The sequence below is a fragment of the Crinia signifera genome, chromosome 7 (genome assembly GCF_055691185.1).
Source record: "Crinia signifera chromosome 7, ASM5569118v1, whole genome shotgun sequence".
NCBI lineage: Eukaryota > Metazoa > Chordata > Amphibia > Anura > Myobatrachidae > Crinia > Crinia signifera.
In genome coordinates this window covers 169,792,387-169,806,265 of record NC_139223.1, presented here as the reverse complement: position 1 = coordinate 169,806,265, position 13,879 = coordinate 169,792,387, and the positions used below count along the sequence as shown (strand labels likewise).

At 47.1% G+C, this 13,879-nt stretch overlaps 1 protein-coding gene across 2 annotated transcripts in view; it reads left to right on the top strand.

Annotated features, from left to right (window-relative positions):
* Nucleotides 1–12,042, top strand: part of DTX3L (deltex E3 ubiquitin ligase 3L) — a 39,237-nt gene extending 27,195 nt beyond the window's left edge. Inside the window, exon 5 of one of the 2 annotated variants that reach the window (XM_083154318.1) lies at nucleotides 10,443–12,042. In XM_083154318.1, coding sequence (XP_083010444.1) covers nucleotides 10,443–10,512 — 70 coding nt within the window. In that variant the 3' untranslated portion in view covers nucleotides 10,513–12,042. Of the gene's footprint in view, nucleotides 1–509; nucleotides 827–10,442 lie in introns of those variants that run through there. The other variant, XM_083154319.1, reaches the window with a different exon arrangement.
* Nucleotides 12,043–13,879: the final 1,837 nt, after the last annotated feature.

Genomic DNA, 13,879 nt, shown 5'->3' with positions numbered 1-13,879 from the left:
GAGTGATATTTGGATTTTGCAGCACAGATTCTGGTGGAATGAATGGTGGGTGCTATGTCGCATTAGCAAGACCCCCGAAGCACGGTGAAATGATGAACCTAATAATCCATAGATGTGTGGTATATTTTAAAACACTCCTTCATACATAGGCCGGGTTTGTCGGGGCAAGTTTCACAGTGGAAAATAGTTTGCTTTCTTATTCCCTTTTTATAGCAAACTTTGCACCTTTTTTGTGTCCTGCCCTTTTTTCCAGTGGAGGGGATTTCGTTAGGAAAATGCTGCCCTGATACAATACGGGGGCCAGTACTAGAAGTACTGGGGCCAGTACTAGAAGTACTGGGGCCCTCTGCCTGCTGGTTCCCAAATATTAGGCCCTTTATGACTTCCTCTTGAAAGTGCATAAATGTCCCCGTCTGGCTGGTAGAACGGAATAGTACGTAAGCGTTATACAGTGCCATCTGGATGATATACACGGCCAGCTTCTTATACCATATTTTTCTTTTCTGCAGGGCACTGTACGGCTTCAGTACCTGATCTGAAAGATCCACTCCGCCCATGTACTTTTTTTTTTTTATTCAAACGTTTTTTATTGAGTTTTTTGCAGGTGAAACATTAACATTTCAAAGCAATAAGAGTACAGCAATGAGAGAAGGGGAGAGAGAAAAAAAAAAAAAAATATAGAAAAGAACAATTGACACAAATCAACAAGCATGTATAACGTCATTCCAGAGGGTATGGTGCTTTTATGTATCCTAGAGGACTATCCGAAGATTATGAGGCACCCATCTATCATATACCAGACATCATATGGTGTGGCATTATGTCATTGTGACATTGGAGCATTCAATTATAAAATAAAATAAAGAAAAACGAAGTGGATTCCATTATTTTAACAAGTAGCACAATTGACCGTGTGTCCCCAGTCCAGCATCTTGGCTATTATTATAGGTGTAGTTTCCAAAGTGTAGGTATCATGGGTCTCAAATAAGATGTGCGAGGGGCGGGAGGCATATCGGCATACAGGTCGTGTCTCATGGGTCCATCAGTATGTTCCTATCCCTTCATATCATACCACCCAAGTTACAATCGGTATTTTGAGCTGAGGTAGTCCCTACAGCCACGAGGGTAGAGCCGCATCATCTAGTCGACAGACGTTTCTTTCCCTGAGTATGTGGAGTCCAACCATCTAGACCATATGGCGTAGTATTTTTTCTCTGACTTCCTGGCCAAGTATACAAATTTTTCGTGGCTTATCACCTCGTTCACTAAGGACACCCAGATGCCCAACCTCGGGGCCTCCCCGGCCAACCACAATCTGGCTATGCATACCTTGGCCAGAGTGCATAAGTTAACTACATACCGTCTGTCTGGGTCTGATAACATCTCTTCATCTATAGCCGCTAGCAGGCAGGACACTGGTGTCAGAGCCACTCTAGGTATGCCTGTGAGTTCCATAGCCCCAATGACATCGTTCCAAAATTGCGTGATCTTAGGGCATGCCCATACCATGTGTATGAAAGAACCGTCCAGGGAGCCACACTTTGGGCAGGCTGAGGAGGGAGCCCCCCCGATGCGGCACAAAAGCACCGGCGTCATATATATTCTGTGTAATATAAACATTTGTATCTGCTGATATCTAATAGCAGTAGTAGACCGCTTTGGAGCCTCAAGTGCGCAGGACCATATGTCGTCTGAGAGGGGTCCCAAATCAGCCTCCCATTTTAGTTTAAGGGGGGTTAGCAGGTCAGAATGGTGAATCTGTTGCATAGACGAGTAAGCGATGGAGACCAAATGCCCCTGTGGTCTGTCGCTTAGTAGTTTTTTAACTGGAGAGTCAAGGAGAGTCAGAGGGGATGTTTTAAATTGAGCATTGAGAGCATGTCGCATCTGTAGATATCTGTAAAATTGTGAGTTGGGGATAGGGAATTCAAGTTGTAACTCTTGGAAGGATTTCAAGGTGTTGTTCGCATACAAGTGCCCCAGTGTACCAACACCCCAGCTATTCCATGTCTCCCGTATTAGTAGAGAGGAGAGTTCCGGTAGACCCCCGGGGTTGAATAATGGAGTGTCAGGGTCCCACTCCCCACCCCCCATTAGCCTGTGCACTCGCTGCCATACAATAATTGCCTGCTTAATTATAGGGATTCTAACCGCCTTTGCATTTTTACTTAAAAGTACCTGTAGGGGGGTTAAGTCAGGGGTAACGGACCCTACCAATTGCATGTGTAAGGAGGCTTCATCCTTCTCATTCAGCCATTCCCAAATGTACATTAATTGTGCTGCATAGTAGTAATGTTGGAAGTTGGGGAGCGCCAGACCTCCGTTATCTTTGGATCTGGTTAGAGTTTGTATGTTGATCCTTGGTCGTTTGTTAGCCCATATAATAGAAGATAGGAGGCCGTTAATTTGGGTAAAGTATTTTTTGGGGATGTAGACTGGGGATTGTTGGAGGACGTATAGTAATTTAGGTTGGCAGACCATTTTAATTAGGTTAACCCTTCCCGTGATCGTGAGTGGCAGTTTGCTCCATATTGGGATCTTGGAGCGTAAATAAGAGATTTGTGGGAGTAGGTTTAGGTGTATGTATGTAATTGGGGCATTAGTAACCCAGATGCCCAGGTATTTAAATTTGTCTGTCCAAGGGAGCTGGGCTAGGCTGGGTGAGGTGTCTGCGACCTGTCCTCTCAGCGGGGTGATTGAAGATTTGGACCAGTTTATTAGTAAACCAGAGAATTGACCATACACGTTTATAATATCGAATAATATAGGTAGGGAGACTGAATAGTCTTGAATGAAAAGGAGAATGTCATCTGCGTATAACGCTATTCTATCCTCCCTGGATCCCACCATTAGTCCTTTAATTGAAGTGCAGTCTCTGACTAAGCAAGCTAAGGGTTCGATGGCTATAGCGAACAAATGTGGGGAGAGGGGGCAGCCTTGTCTCGTGCCCCTGTAGAGGGGGAAGGGTTCCGATACATACCCATTAACCGAAATTCTGGCTGTCGGGGAGGAGTATAAGGTTTGTATAAGTCTGGTGAACTTGGGGCCAAAGCCGAATCTGTCTAACACCTCCCAGAGATATCCCCACTCAACAGAATCGAAGGCCTTTGCTGCATCTAATGAGGCTATGGCCGAGACAGGTGCGTCTTCCCTGGGAAGCTGCAGGTGCGTAAATAACCGTCGCAGGTTAACAGACGTGGACTTGTTGGGCATAAAGCCCGTCTGATCGGGGTGAATAATATGCGTAATAACCTGTGTCAATCTAGTAGCCAGGACCTTCGCGAGAATTTTAACATCTGTGGGTAGTAATGAGATGGGCCGGTATGATTCAGGGTGTTTAGGGTTTTTGTCAGGTTTTGGTATAACAATTATTATAGCTTCAGACATAGAACCTGGGAGAGACCCTGTGTCATATATTCGCTGGAAAACTGAATGCAAATGTGATGCAAAGAAGGTGATATGCTTCTTATAGAGCTCAGATGGGATTCCATCAGAGCCCGGGGCCTTGCCGCACGGGGAAGCCTGTATAGCCGCAGTAATCTCCGTGATAGAGAAGGGGGATTCTAGGAGGTCACGTTGTTCACTGGTTAGTGAGGGTAGTGGGATGGCATGTAGATATGCGAGTAGGTCATCCAGGGCATAATTGGCCTTAGATTCATACAGTGTCCGGTAATAGGACATAAATTCACCTGCAATATCAGGGGTCCGTGTCACTGTGTCTCCCCGGGAAGTCTGTAACTCAACAACTGTACAAGCCCTACGCTCGTCTTTTGCTATCTGTGCCATAAAGCTACCTGGTCTATCCCCAGATGCGTACACAGAGTGGGAGGTATACAATAATTTATATCGTGTCTTATCCAGCAAGCAGTTTTTCCATTCCCTCTGAGCTTCCAGCCAAGAGGACTTGGAGGAATCCAGTCTATCACATAAGTATCGCAGTTCTGCTGCAATACAGTCATTCTCAAGGGCTAGCTCCCGTTTTTTAAAGAAGGATTTTAAGCTAGAGATCCTTTGGATTAACGTTCCCCGGAGGTATGCTTTAAAGGCGTCCCATAATAGTGCCGTATGGACCCCCTCTGAGTTGTGTTCAAAAAACTCCCTCCATGCGACCTCTAGCTCCAAGCCATCCCCCATATTTGTGAGCCAATATGGGTTAAGCTTCCAAACCGCCTGACCTCTCTGGCAGTCAAAGTCCATACTCAGAGAGAGGGGGGAGTGGTCCGAAATGCCCCTACTCTCATACCTCGAGGAGCGGACCCTAGGCAGGATTTCTGGTGTAGCAAGGGCTAAATCTATCCTCGAGAATGTCGAGTGGGAGTGGGAGAAGCATGAATACTGCCTATCAGTTAGGTGCCTGGATCTCCATACGTCGACCAGGCCCATTTCTGCTACAACCTTGGCAAAGGGGGATGTTTTTGGTCGCACATGGGGGTTCTTCATGGAAATCCTGTCCAAAACAGGGTCCATCAGGTTATTAAAATCGCCCAGGCACACTGTGGGAACCCCTTGGTAAGATGCCATAAACTCTGCCGCCTTTTTTAACACAAATGGGGAGTATGGAGGAGGAACATACACTGCCATGAGAAGGGTTGGGATAGATTGGATGGAGCATTTTATAAACACAAACCTTCCCCATGGGTCTGTCTGGACGGTGTCTAAGGAAAAGGGTACAGTTTTTTTGATGAGAACGGAGACACCCCTAGATGCAGAAGTGTAAGTGGAGTGGTAGGCCCACCCAACCCACGGTTTCTTTAATGACAAGATTTTACTACCCACGAGGTGAGTTTTCATGAGACAAATGACATCAGAGTTGTATTGCCTCAGTTGTCTAACAACCAGAGATCTTTTTATCTTGTCGTTAATGCCCCCCACATTCCACGTCAGAAAATTAAGCGTACCCATTGTCACATCTAATCCATTTCACTCTATACACCCAGGGGAGCACAATGATACTATAGATTGATAAGGTCACACGGTCATAGCTCAGTAAGAAAATTAAGAAAAAACAGAAAAGACATAAAGAAATAAGAGCAGAGCACGTGATGCAAGTGCATCCAAGAGAACAATTGAACCCATTCCCCCCACCCCGTATACCATAACCCAACTGTGGCACACCTGGAGCCCCAACAAATACCATAAAGAAACCCTGTATCTAGCGGTAGGTTACCACATAGATACCTAGCTACCAACTATCTATCTATCCCTCGGCTCTAAAACACAGGCCAAGGGGGTAACTTAAACAGGCATACTTAGGGTATACCTATTGTATTAAACACAACTTCTACAGGGGGACAAAGAATTTAATGACCTAGAGCCAGAGCGGCTCCCCACCTAGGTCATATATATATATGCGCAGCCTCCCGGGGCTGCGAGAGTACACTCATATAGTGCGCCGCTGTATCACGGATACGGAGCACCTTCAGGTGCGTTCCTCCATTACAGAATGAGTTGTGCACTATATGAGCAATAGAAATAATCAAAGAACAAGCAATAACGGTAATATATAAACAGTTGCATATGCCTCTGCTAACGAGGGGTGACATCAGCCAACTTATACATGCATATACTCATCAGTCTTGGAGTAAGGGGATTATAGTCATTCAGGCGCCAAGGCGTGACGCTGTGGTCGATGTCTGTCCAGCCATGCCGCAGCCTCCCGCGGTGTTGTAAAGAATTTGGTCTCTCCATCAGCGACCACACGCAGCCTAGACGGAAAGAGCATAGCATACGGAATATTTAGTTCCCTCAGTCTTCTCTTGACGGTTGCAAACTGGGCCCTGTCCTTCTGGACGTCAACAGCAAAGTCAGGGAAAACTGAAACGGGTGAGCCATTCCACTTAAGGGGGCCCCTGGTCCGGGCCAGTCTGAGGATCACATCTCGGTCACGGTAGTGCAGGAATTTGGCGATGAAGGTTCGAGGTGGGGCGCCTGGTGGTAGTGGTCGCATGGGCACACGGTGAGCACGTTCAACAGCGAAGTGCGCGGAGAATTCCCCCGAGCCAAATGTGTCGGTGAGCCATTTCTCCAGAAATTGCTCCGGTGAGCCACCCTCTTCCTTTTCAGGGAGTCCCACAAAGCGAACATTGTTTCGTCTGAGGCGCCCCTCCATGTCCGTCAATTTTTTATTGATACCTTGGATTTGGGATTCAACAGCTGTGGTGCGTCGGTCCAGAGGGGCCACAGTGTCTTCCACTGTGGAGACCCTAGTCTCGACCTCTCCGACCCTCTCCCTCACCCTCTGCAGGTCGTGATGAATAATGGATAAATCCGACTGTACCTGGGCAATTTTGTCCGCCAGACGGTTCTCAGTGGCCGCAACCGCGTCCAGCAATCTCTGGAAAGGGTCTATTGGTTGTTCAGGTGGGTCGGGTTCAGTGTCAGGAGAAGATACGGACTGTGCGACCTCGGGGGGTTTTGCCTGAGAGGGGTTCCTGGCATATCTTTCCAGTTTTGCCGCCGCTGTAGCTGGGTTGCTTTTCCCCATTCTACTTGTGGTGTGTGTCGCGGATAGACGGTATGGGAAGCAGTCGGGGATACAGCAGCAGCGGTCTGCAGTTAGGTATTACTGGGTCTCAGGGTATTAAGCTAGGGTGCATGAGCTTGACTGAGGACTGGAGGCGGGCAGTGTCCATATAAAGTACAATTCAGCACTTGCACATATAGCTGCGTATTGGGTGTGAACCAGGCCTTCACTCAAACAGATAGATGGCACCACTCTTCTGGCTCAGTGGTGGTGTCAGCTCAATAAAACAGTTATGTCTGTCCTGCAGGGTATAGGAGCTGGCAGGGTGCCAATATGCTGTTTATTTTCTACAGGGCCAGGATTCAGGGGGGGGGGGGAAGAGAGTAAGCCCTTGCCTGGGCCGTCCGGATGTATAAGCCTGTAATTGAATTGAATTCCCACTCCCCTCAGTGATCAGCAGGAGGGGGGGAGAGTGTTCCTTTCACCCAGGGCCCCGCCAACACTTCCGCCCAGCGCTGTGAGCACAGGGGGGGGGGGGGTGGAGAGGCAGACAGCGCCAGGTGCCCGGGCGCTCCCAGCAGTCCGGTGTCTCCCCGCTAGGTCAGCGTGGGTCAGGGGAGATAGCGTGCGGCTGACTAGCCTGCCGCCGTCACTCACCCCAGTGTCGGAGGCCGGGCAGGAGAGCAGTCAGGCAGGCTTCTGGCGGCGCAACCCCGCTCGTGACCAAGTCGGCTCCGGAGCGGAGGAGAGAACAGGCTGTTATCCCCGCCGTCCGCCGTCGGAGATCCGGTGTCAGGAGGCGGGCGGGAGAGGAGGCGGGCGGGCTCCCGGCGGTGTGTGCAGCCTCACAGCGTCCTCGCGTCCCAGGCCCCAGAATCGGACACACGCTGGAGGGGTCCTGGGCTGAGCGGATGGGGGCACCTCAGAGCCGCAAGCACCAGGGCACTGTTTCTTGTTGCTTGTTGCAGTAAGTACCCCGGGAGGGCAGCGCAGGATGGGTTAATGTAGGATTAGGTGGAGGAGAGCCCGCACTATGCGTGCTACTCCTTGCTGATCTCGGCCACGCCCCTCCGCCCATGTACTTATTGTAATCTAGGATACAAATAGGTTTTGAGGTGTGGGTACTGGTACCTCGTACAGGGACGGAGGTGGTACTGTCTCCGTGAATTGTTGTCAGTATAAGGACATCCCTCTTGTCCTTATATTTGACCAACAACATATTTTCGGTGGATTGTGCCCTGCTTTCACAGTAATTGGGCAACGTGCGTTTTTGGGAGGCCTCTTTGGTTCTTGCGCACAGTACCGCAAGCTGCTGTACCTCTTGAACCAAGGGCCTTAAACAGGGGGATGCTGGTGTAAAAGTTATCCACATAGAGGTGATAACCCTTATCCAGGAAGGGGTGCACTAAATCCCAGACAATCTTTCCACTAACACCTACGAGGGAGGGGGGGCATTCTGGCGGTTCAATTCTTGTGTCCTTCCCTTCATATACCCTAAACCTGTGGGTGTACCCTGAGGTACTTTCGCACAGCTTATACATTTTTATGCCATACCTTGCCCTCTTATTGGGAAGGTACTGGCGGAATTTAACCCTTCCTTTAAAATGTATCAGTGACTCGTCTACACAAATGAATTTTTCGGGGATGTACATCTCAGCAAATTTGGCGCTGAAATGATCAATGACCGGCCTGACTTTGAATAGCCGGTCAAAGGTGGGATCATCTCTGGGTGGGCACTGTGCATTATCGTTGTAATGCAAAAATTTCAGGATCGTCTCAAAACGAGTCCGGGTCATGGCCATACGATGAAGTGGGGTGCTGTACAGACCATCTGTACTCCAATATTGTCTAATTTCTGGCTTTTTAACTATGCCCATATGTAACACCAGACCCCAAAACGTCGTCATCTCTACTGCATCTACAGGGGTCCACCTAGCAAATGATGACGTGGGGTTTTGGGCAATAAACTGCTGGGCATATAAATTACTTTGGTCCACCATTAAATTTATAAAATCATCAGAGAAAAAGACTTTGAAAAAGTCAATTTCTTTGAGGCCTGTAGTATCAAATTGGATTCCTGGGTTGGCCAAAAACTCAGGAACCTGGGGCTCAAAATTGTCTGGTGGTGGGGTCCATACGAGATCAATCATTGGGGGGGGGGTCTCAGCTGCTCTACGGGGGGCGTCTTTGAGGGGGTCCCTCATCACTAGAGGAGGAAGAGGAGCTTAAGACGAATGCAAATTCATCGCTTTCTTCACTGGCTGTGTCAGTGTCAGAGGCAATAAGGGCATATGCCTCCTCCGCTGAAAACAGTCTTTGCGATGATTGGGACATTTTTATTATTTTTGTGTTTGTGTAAGTGTAGTGTTTCAACACGTGTATAGTGTAGGGGGGGGTACAAACTTTATTTCAACACGGGGGGTATGTAGTGTGTATGTAGTGCTTTAACACGTGTAAGTTAAAAGAAAAAAAAAAGCTCCTGCGCCAAAAATTGAGCACAGATGTTGGTCAGTAACGTCCGTCACTGATCAGCGCTCAGCGGCCACAGGACACCCACAAAATCACCGTGGGTGTAAAAAAAATTTAAAAAATAGACCCCACAGCACCCTCCAAAAAAAAAAAAAAAAAAACTGCTGATGAGTCAAATGCAACAGGAATTTGATCCAAAAAAAAAAAAATTAGATCAACCCTGTGCCAAAAATGCTGATCAGTGATGTACGTCACTGATCAGCGCTCAGCGGCCACAGGACACCCACAAAATCACTGTGGGTGTAAAAAAAATTAACCCCCCCCCCCCCCCCACAGCACCCTCAAAAAAAAAAAAAAACTGCTGATCAGTGATGCAACACTGATTAGCCTTGAGGGGCAGCAGGCACACCACTTTTGGTGATACCTGACAGGGTATATATAAAAAAAAAAAACCTGCACCCCAAAAAAGTTGCTGATCAGTTAATTTATACTGATCAGCACAAAAGGGGGGCAGCAGGGGGCAGCAGAGACAAAATTATATCACACAATATTATATTCTCTGACACAATGACGCTGCAGCAGCAGCAGGAAGCAACAGCAACCACAGCAACCAGGAAGCACCAGCAGCTGGCAGCACGGATGCCACCAACGCTGATCAGGTCAATATAAGGGGACAGATGGGCACGGAGACCGCTCTGCACGCTGTTCCTGACCGGAATGGCGGCTGCAGGGCTGTCTCCGTTATTTTCTGTGAGGTGTAATGGCTGTGATTGGTCCGTCGGTCCGACGGACCAATCACAGCCTTGGGGGCAGGTGGGGTGAGGTGGGGTGACCACCAGTGAGCCCTTTACACCCGGTGGTGATTGGTGCTGTACTTAACAGCACCAATCACCACCGATCCCTGTGTTACCGAGCGACGTTATTCGCCGGTACACAGAAAACGCTGTAATAGGCTGTTCACATTTGAACAGCCAATCACAGCGATCGCCGATGGGGGGGGCATCGCTGCCCCCCCTGGGCAATGAGGGAAGATGTCTGCTGTCAGGGACAGCAGCCATCGTCCCTCTGTCACCGCGTCTATAGACGTGGTGACAGTTTACATTCATGACGTACATTTATGCCATGTGTCGGGAAGTACATCCCGACCATGACGTAAATGTACGTCAAATGTCGGGAAGGGGTTAATTGAACTCACTCAAAGCAGTCTTTGGTTTTCTCAGTTGTTGTTCTCTGTCCTTCTGTTTCACTTTGGTGTAACGCCGGTATAACGCTGCAGTTATGATTAATTGATGCCGCACTTTAAAAATTATGCACTTCAAAACTATTATGCACACAGCCTATCTTATATGCCTGCATATGGTTTATTTTTTACAAATACAGTCTCGTTATTTAATAGCCACACGTGTGTTATACAAGGAGCAGAAGGTGTGTGCTACTGTATATATACTGTACTAGGAGCAGGGTATGTATGTACATTATATACTTACTTGTCCCATGTTTCCTCTTGCAGCTTTGGGTATCCTGATCCTGAATATCTGGGCCGTGTGCGAGATGAGCTGAAAGCCAAAGGCGTCGAGTGACCATCGCAGAAGTGTCCGCTGTGTAATTACTCCGATAATACGGAGCATTGTGATTGTTTACAGATTAGATTCTCCCTTCCCTGCTCAGGCCTTGTACACTGGGCCTTACTCTATACAATGTGACGGCTCTCTCACTGCCTATATACCGCACATTGCCACAGACAGCTCTCTGATCTATAACATGTACAGTTCCTGACTCATTTACATCACATCTGTGTTACCTGCAGCATTATAAATACCATGTAACAGTGCTCATATCCACACCAGAATACAGACCCTTATAGTATAGAAAACAAAATGTTCTATAGATGACTATCCCTAGGGAGAAAAATGCTGTACACCACCTCCTATATAGAGGTACACCTACATCTCAGCATGGGCACCTCTTTCCTAAACTGGGGTGGACCTTCCGCTCAATACTCCCACTAAACAAGGGTTCTATGTTCCCCCGAAAAGTTATTTTTCTTGTAGACACTTTATCTCTAAGGGAAGGAACCCCCCAATCTGCCAAGGTTCCTTTTATATTAGTGTTCCCACTAGTCTGTTTTAGCAGGACACTTCCTTGCCCTATTTTTAAAACATCCTGCCCGCTGCCTTGCTGGCGCTGTGTGACTAGGTGTCTATTAAGATAAAAAGAAGAGTTTGGAGGAAGTCCTGCAGCTCTGTAGGGGCTAAGCAAGCTCCTATCGGTAACAGACGTCAAGGGCACGCCCCCATCTGTGACTGCCTCCAATAGTGATGCCGGCTGGTCCGCGCCACCTCCCCATGATTCCACACTACCTAACTGCACTGCCCCCGCATCCCCCAGTGCCATGCCCGCATCAGACATTAGTGGGAACACTACTGCTCCAGTCTCATTGGGGTTAATTCTATTCAGAACGATGTGTATAGCGGAGGGAGGGAGGAAGCGGCTCTATTGTAATTAGCGCACTGCTAACGCCAACTAGTGGATTTTTGCTTGCACCTCTCCTGGGATGCGAGCAAAAGTCTGACAAAATTAGGGCAGCGATGCTGTTCTGTGCCCTAGCAGCATTGCGAGGGGAACTTAAGCTGGAAAATGGCGGTACCCGCAACTAAACAGCCTCAAGTAAGTACCGCCTTCTATGACCTGATTTGAATAGTTTAAGGGGCTCCCTCCCGGCGTTATTCCCATACTGCAGAATAGAATTGACCCATTGAGAAACCGTGTACACTGAAGAGATTCGCGCTGTGCTATGTTGTGTTTCGATAACTCTCCAGACGATATCCTGGCAGTGGAATGTGGAGATAGTCCGCACTCTGCGTGTTACCGGCTGTATATACTCTGTATCTGTGCGTCCAACTCAGAGATATTGTCCCATTAAGATTTTGTGTTATTTTCTTTTGTAATCTCAGTTTTATTTTACAAGATTTTACGGTCTGTTTCCGAAGCTATACCCGTTAAAGACGCCTAATTCTGGTGATTGTATATTAGCGGATAAGAGATACTGATCTTGTTGACAAATTCTGTTCAGTTTGTTAAAACAGTGATTAAATCAACTAAAGTTACAAGAGATTGTTGTGTTATTATTATTATTATTATTATTATTATTGTTGTATATTTTCAGCAGGGATAACATCAGGGGGTAATTGCAGGGACTTTTGACCTCAGCCTGAACAGACAGGGGGCCCAGGCTGCCTCTGCAGTTAAGGAGTGTATATCAGTTTATAAATGTCCTCAACAAAATGGCTGCCACCATAGAGGGACAAAACAACAGACAATAGGGGTTATTCAGAGCTGATGGATGATTTAGCAGAGACCTGCGATTTAATAGCTGCCGCCCAGACAGAGTGAAATAACGCCACGTGCAGATTCGCGAATGGCTTGTGGAAATGATCAGCGGCCGGCTGCAAATCCATTAACAACTCACTCGCCATCAAATGATTTTTCCAGCGTGTGCAGTCTGTGCGTAGCCCCTGACCCTTCCAAAAGTGTGTGATAGAAACAGGCTGAAAAGGCTGGACCTGACGTCACAGACCCTTCCGAAAATGAGTAATCCCAGAGGACTGGAAAACATCCCAGAGGACTGGAAAACAGCGAATGTAGTCCCACTGCACAAAAGTGGAAGCAAAGAAGAGGTAAGCAACTATCGACCAGTGAGCCTTACATCAGTAGTAGGGGAATTGATGGAAACACTCTTAAAAGAAAGAGTTGTAGAATATCTCAAAACCAGCAATTTACAGGATCCAAAACAGCATGGGTTTACTGGGGGAAGATCATGTCAAACAAATCTTATTGACTTTTTTGACTGGGTGACTAAAGTAATAGATCAAGGTGGGGCTGTAGATGTAGCTTATCTAGACTTTAGTAAGGCTTTTGACACTGTCCCACATCGCAGACTGTTAAATAAACTTGAAAGCTTGGGATTGGATTCTAAGATAGTTGAATGAATAAGAGCATGGTTGCAGGACAGAAAACAGAGAGTTGTAGTAAACGGAGTACAGTCAAAGGAGGGAAAGGTTACAAGTGGAGTACCCCAGGGATCTGTACTTGGACCAGTGCTTTTTAATATCTTTATTGGTGATATTGCAAATGGAATTGAGGGTAAAATGTGCCTTTTTGCAGATGACACAAAGGTATGCAACAGTGTAGACACAACAGGAGGGGTAAAACAAATGATTGATGATCTAGGTAGATTAGAGGAATGGTCAAGAGCATGGCAACTACAGTTTAATGCCAAAAAATGCTAAATCATGCACTTGGGTTGCAAAAATCCAAAGACTAAATATAGTATAAATCGCACTATAATGGAAACTACTGAGGAAGAGAGGGATCTAGGTGTCACTATTTCAGGGGACTTAAAGGCAGGTAGGCAATGTAACAAAGCAATGAAGAAGGCAAGTCAGATGCTTGGTTGCATAGGGAGAGGTATCAGCAGTAGAAAGAAATAAGTAATAATGCCACTGTATAGGTCTGGGGTAGCCAACCCTAGTCCTCGAGAGCTACCAACAGTGCATGTTTTGCAGGTCTCCTCACAGAATCACAAGTGAGCTAATTAGCTCCATCTGTGAATCTTTTAAAATGTGTCAGTGATTAATGAGTGCAGCTGTGCAGCAGCTAGGTTGTCTTGAAAATGTGCACTGTTGGTAGCTCTCGAGGGCTAGGGTTGGCTACCACTGGTATAGGTCATTGGTACGACCTCATCTAGAGTATTGTGTTCAGTTCTGGAGGCCATATCTCCAGAAGGATATAAATACATTAGAGACTGTACAAAGAAGGGCAACTAAAATGGTGCATGGCCTACACCACAAAACGTACCAGGAAAGACTAAAAGATCTTAATATGTATACTTTAGAGCAGAGAAGGGAAAGGGGGGACATGATAGAAACTTTCAAATATATCAAGGGT